This window comes from Propithecus coquereli, unplaced genomic scaffold (genome assembly GCF_000956105.1).
Source record: "Propithecus coquereli isolate 6110/MARCELLA unplaced genomic scaffold, Pcoq_1.0 Scaffold496, whole genome shotgun sequence".
NCBI lineage: Eukaryota > Metazoa > Chordata > Mammalia > Primates > Indriidae > Propithecus > Propithecus coquereli.
The window spans coordinates 1083579-1087707 of NW_012150796.1; the positions used below are offsets into that span (position 1 = coordinate 1083579).

The 4129-nt window shown below is 38.7% G+C and overlaps 1 protein-coding gene across 1 annotated transcript in view; it reads left to right on the top strand.

The window, feature by feature from the left end:
- Nucleotides 1–4129, top strand: part of POLB (polymerase (DNA directed), beta) — a 25338-nt gene that overhangs the window by 6306 nt on the left and 14903 nt on the right. Inside the window, exons 4-6 of the mRNA XM_012655962.1 lie at nt 1215–1289; nt 1893–1951; nt 2133–2161. Of these exons, the coding sequence (XP_012511416.1) occupies nt 1215–1289; nt 1893–1951; nt 2133–2161 (163 nt within the window). The remainder of the gene's footprint in view (nt 1–1214; nt 1290–1892; nt 1952–2132; nt 2162–4129) is intronic.

Here is a 4129-nt window from a genome sequence, read left to right on the forward strand (position 1 = left end):
AAATTATCAAATATATGCAATGTGGATAAAGATGTGAAAAAAAGGACACTCATTGACTGCTAATGAGAGTGTTGGTTGTCACAGCCTTTCTGGAGGATAACTTGGTAGAATGTATATATCCTTTGACCTCGCAATTCCACTTTGAGGAATTTGTCCTAAAGAAACCAGTAGAGATATGTGTATACGTGGATTCATTAGTTCATAATTTTTAAGTACCTATATGCCAGGTGCTAGGGATAAAGCAATGAAAAGACAGGATCTCTGCTCTCCAAGAGCTTGTATTCTAGAGCAGTGCTGTCCAGTATGGCAACCGCGAGCCACATTTGGCTATTGAGTTCTTCAAATGTGGCTAGTGTGACCAAAGAATGGAATTTTAAATTTTAATTAATTTAAACTTAATTGTCACATCTGGTGGGTGTACCTGGTGGAAATGTCAGTGATTCTCAGAGTGTGGTGCTTAGGACAGCTGCATTGGCTTCACCTGGGAACTTAGAAAAACAAATTCTTGACTCCCCTCCAGATGCAGTGAGTCAGAAACTCAAGGGTGGGACTTGGCATTCCGCAGTTTAACAAGTTCCCCAGGTGATGCTGATGTGTGCAAAGGCTTGAGAACCTCTGTTTTAAAGGAAATTTATGAAAGCATTGGTATATTATCAAATAATTGGAAACCATTTAAATGTTCACTTGTAGGGTATTTGTTAAGTAAATTATTACACATTCATACAATGATGTACTGTGCAGCCATTACACATCCCATAGTTGTGTTTATTTACTGATATGGAAATTTGTTCATGTTGTATTAAGTAAAAAGCATATATATACACACACATAATTCTGCTTATAAGAAGTGAAGTAATATATACCAAATGTTAGGGGATGAGGTTACAGATGATTTTAATTTTCAGGGTAGTGCCATTGATGAGGGATTTTCGTATTCTTTAATGCAACTGTTTTCTAATTTTTCTATAACAAAAATTAATTTTAAATAAATGAGATATTTACAGTTATTTTACTAGGCTTTCCCTTTTGTCAATCGTTTAAGCATTTTGCCTCTGGGAGAATTTTTTACTGGGGTTCAATTTTCTATATCCTTTGTTTCGAACCTTGTCATGTGGTATTAATTTGTTTTTCATTTCCTACTTCTTACTTTATTTTTTAGTGATTTGGTAAGCATTATATTTATATGACTTTTATATTTTTAATTTTCCACGTAGCCTGGAGTGGGAACAAAAATTGCTGAAAAGATTGATGAGTTTTTAGCAACTGGAAAATTACGTAAACTGGAAAAGGTAAAATTTTAAGTCGTTTACTTCTTTGATTGTAGTGTCTGCCTTTATGATGGCTGTCATGGAGCATCACTGCAGAGTGACTGATGCTACACTAGTGAGACTTAGAGGGAAAGAGATCAGTGAGGTCGATGGCTTTATTTTTGAAAATTTGAATATTGTTCCTATAAAATGTTCACTTATTTTATGTGGCATTTAAGCAACTTAGCATCAATGACAGAGTTAGCTCCTCATTTTCAGTACCTTTTAGAAAAGAGATTATAGATTTGACTAAAAAATCATTATCTTTTAGAATTTCTATGCTTAAATTCTCCTAGGCATTTTTATGGTTTTATTTCACCCTAAGATAGGAATAATATCACTTCTGGTCTTTTATGAATAGGCCTTTTAAAAATATTGGGTAACTTAGAGATGAGACAGCTTCAGCTACTGTGTTATTCACCTCTAATGACCTAGGTTATACATGAATACTTTCGTGTGGGTTATCCAGGCAAATGTAAATGGCTCTTCACATCTCTTAGCAGACTGGTATATTTCCAATGAGATCACTTAGGTCCTCAAAGCATTCCTAAATTATTGTTAGACTTTTTTTTTTTTTCCTTAAAGATTCGACAGGATGATACGAGTTCATCCATCAATTTCCTGACTCGAGTTAGTGGCATTGGGTAAGAACAAATTTTTAAGCAGACACGGTAGTAGGTTGGTTTTATTTCTCATGTCAGCCAAACTAAATTACATGCTGTTTCTCTTCACAACTGTACTTTTCCACCTCTGTGCCTAAGCTCATACAGTTCAACCTTCCATAGCTTCTGGATCTGAGGCCGGTTCTTCAGATGCTCCCTCCAGATGCTGGATTGGTCAAAGCCCCATCCAAGGCAAATGTTAACCTCTTTGATGAGACCAGTTTGATTCCCTAGCCACAAATAATCCCTCCTTCCTCTCACCTCCGTTACACTTGCTCTGTGTACATCTTATGGCTTCTCTTGCTCTTCTGAACATGATACTTATCTTAAGCATTGAAACTTTTTTCTGTTCCACCTTATGAATTTGGAACAATTCCTCAGGCATTTTTTAGTGAAGAAATCTTTGCCTTAATGTTTGAGCTAGCGCCAAAGGAAGCTTCTTTGACACTGGACAGAGTAAAGGTCAACATTGAAATATTAAGGCTCCTTCCCCACCTCCCCCACCCCCCCAAAAAAAAGTCCAGGTGCTGTGGCTCATGCCTGTAATCCTGGCACTTTGGAACACCGAGGTGGGAGGATTACTTCAGTCCAGGAGTTCAACACCAGCCTCAAACTTGAGGTTTGCAAGACCCTGTCTCTACAAAAAAAAAAAATTGAAAAATTAGCCAGGTATGGTGGCACATGCCCATAGTCCCAGCTATTCAGGAGGCTGAGGCAGGACTCGAGCCCAGGAGTTTGAGGTTGCAACAAGCTATGGTGACACCATTGCACTCTACCCTAGGCAACAGAGTGAGACCCTGTCTCAAAAAAAATAAATTAAGGCTGTAATGCTTTGCTTATCTCTCATCTTTATGGAACAAGGCATTCCTTTAAATATATGATGATTATCCCCTTAAATGGCAGTATTTTCAATGAAGGTTATTTTAAAATATATTAAATACTTAGCACACCGAAAATGAGCATGGGTTTTTGGGGACCAAAGGCCATTATAAAATTTTCATTAGAAGGTGTTTGAGAGTACATTTGTTATATTATCCTCTTTTTCCAGGCAAGAACACTGAAACTTGAATACAAAAAGTGACTAACTGTGGCAGAGCCAGGATTAGAGCCCAAGTCTCTGACTCCCAATTCAGCTGTGTTTCTTCTATGCTACACTGCCTTCCTAACATCAATATCAGTTTCTGGGCCACACTATAATATCGTGATATTTGCACAGGTTACTGAATTGTATAGGTTTATTTGTCCCCAGACACTGCGGCCCCAGACTGTTGTGCTTTTGTGTGTACGTGTGTGTGTATGTGTTTCTTTCTGATCCCTCTTCCCACTTTACTATGCTGTAATTGGTACAGTGGGAAGAGAGTGAGGAAATCTGGGTACTGGTCCCAGTGCGACCACCAGCTAGATTTGTAACCTTAGCAAGTCACTTCAGCTTTCTAGGTTTCAGTGTCCTTCCCTGTAAAATGAGAGGGAGGTTGGGTTAATCTCTAAAGGTTTTTTCTGTCCCTGCCATTGTGTAAAATCATTTTCAGTCATTTCTGATGTCCTGATTTATGTATATGAACATAGCAATCACAGTGACATTTTATAAACCTAAATCATATTTTTCACTGCATGCTACCCTCTTGTAGCTTCCCATTGCACTCAGAATAAAATCCAAACTGACTACGGTGGCTCAAAAAGCACAATAGAGTCTGACCCCTGCGTATTGCCCAGCGGCAATTAATGCCACTACTTACATCACTCTAGCCATACTAGTTTTTCTCTTTTCTTGAACAAGCCAAGCTCATGCCAGCCTTAGGGCCTTTGCACTAACTGTTTGCTTTGCCTGAAATGCTTTTTCCCTTGATCCCCCAGGTAGCTGGCTCTTTGCTATTCAAATCTCAGCTTAAATGTTATCTGAGACCTTTGCTCAGCACTCAGCCTAAACTAGGACCCAGCTACTCTGTCATATCACCCTATTTTAATTTCTCTACCTGATATTTTTCTTGTTTGTGTATGTGTCTATTTTTTTTTTAAGAGATGGGGTCTTGTTCTTCCTCGGGCTGGTCTTGAACTTCTGAGCTCAAGCGATGCTCCCACCTCGGCCTCCCAGAGTGCTAGGATTACAGGCGTGAGCTACCGCCCCTGGCCTTGTTTATATACGTGTCTATTGTCTCGCTA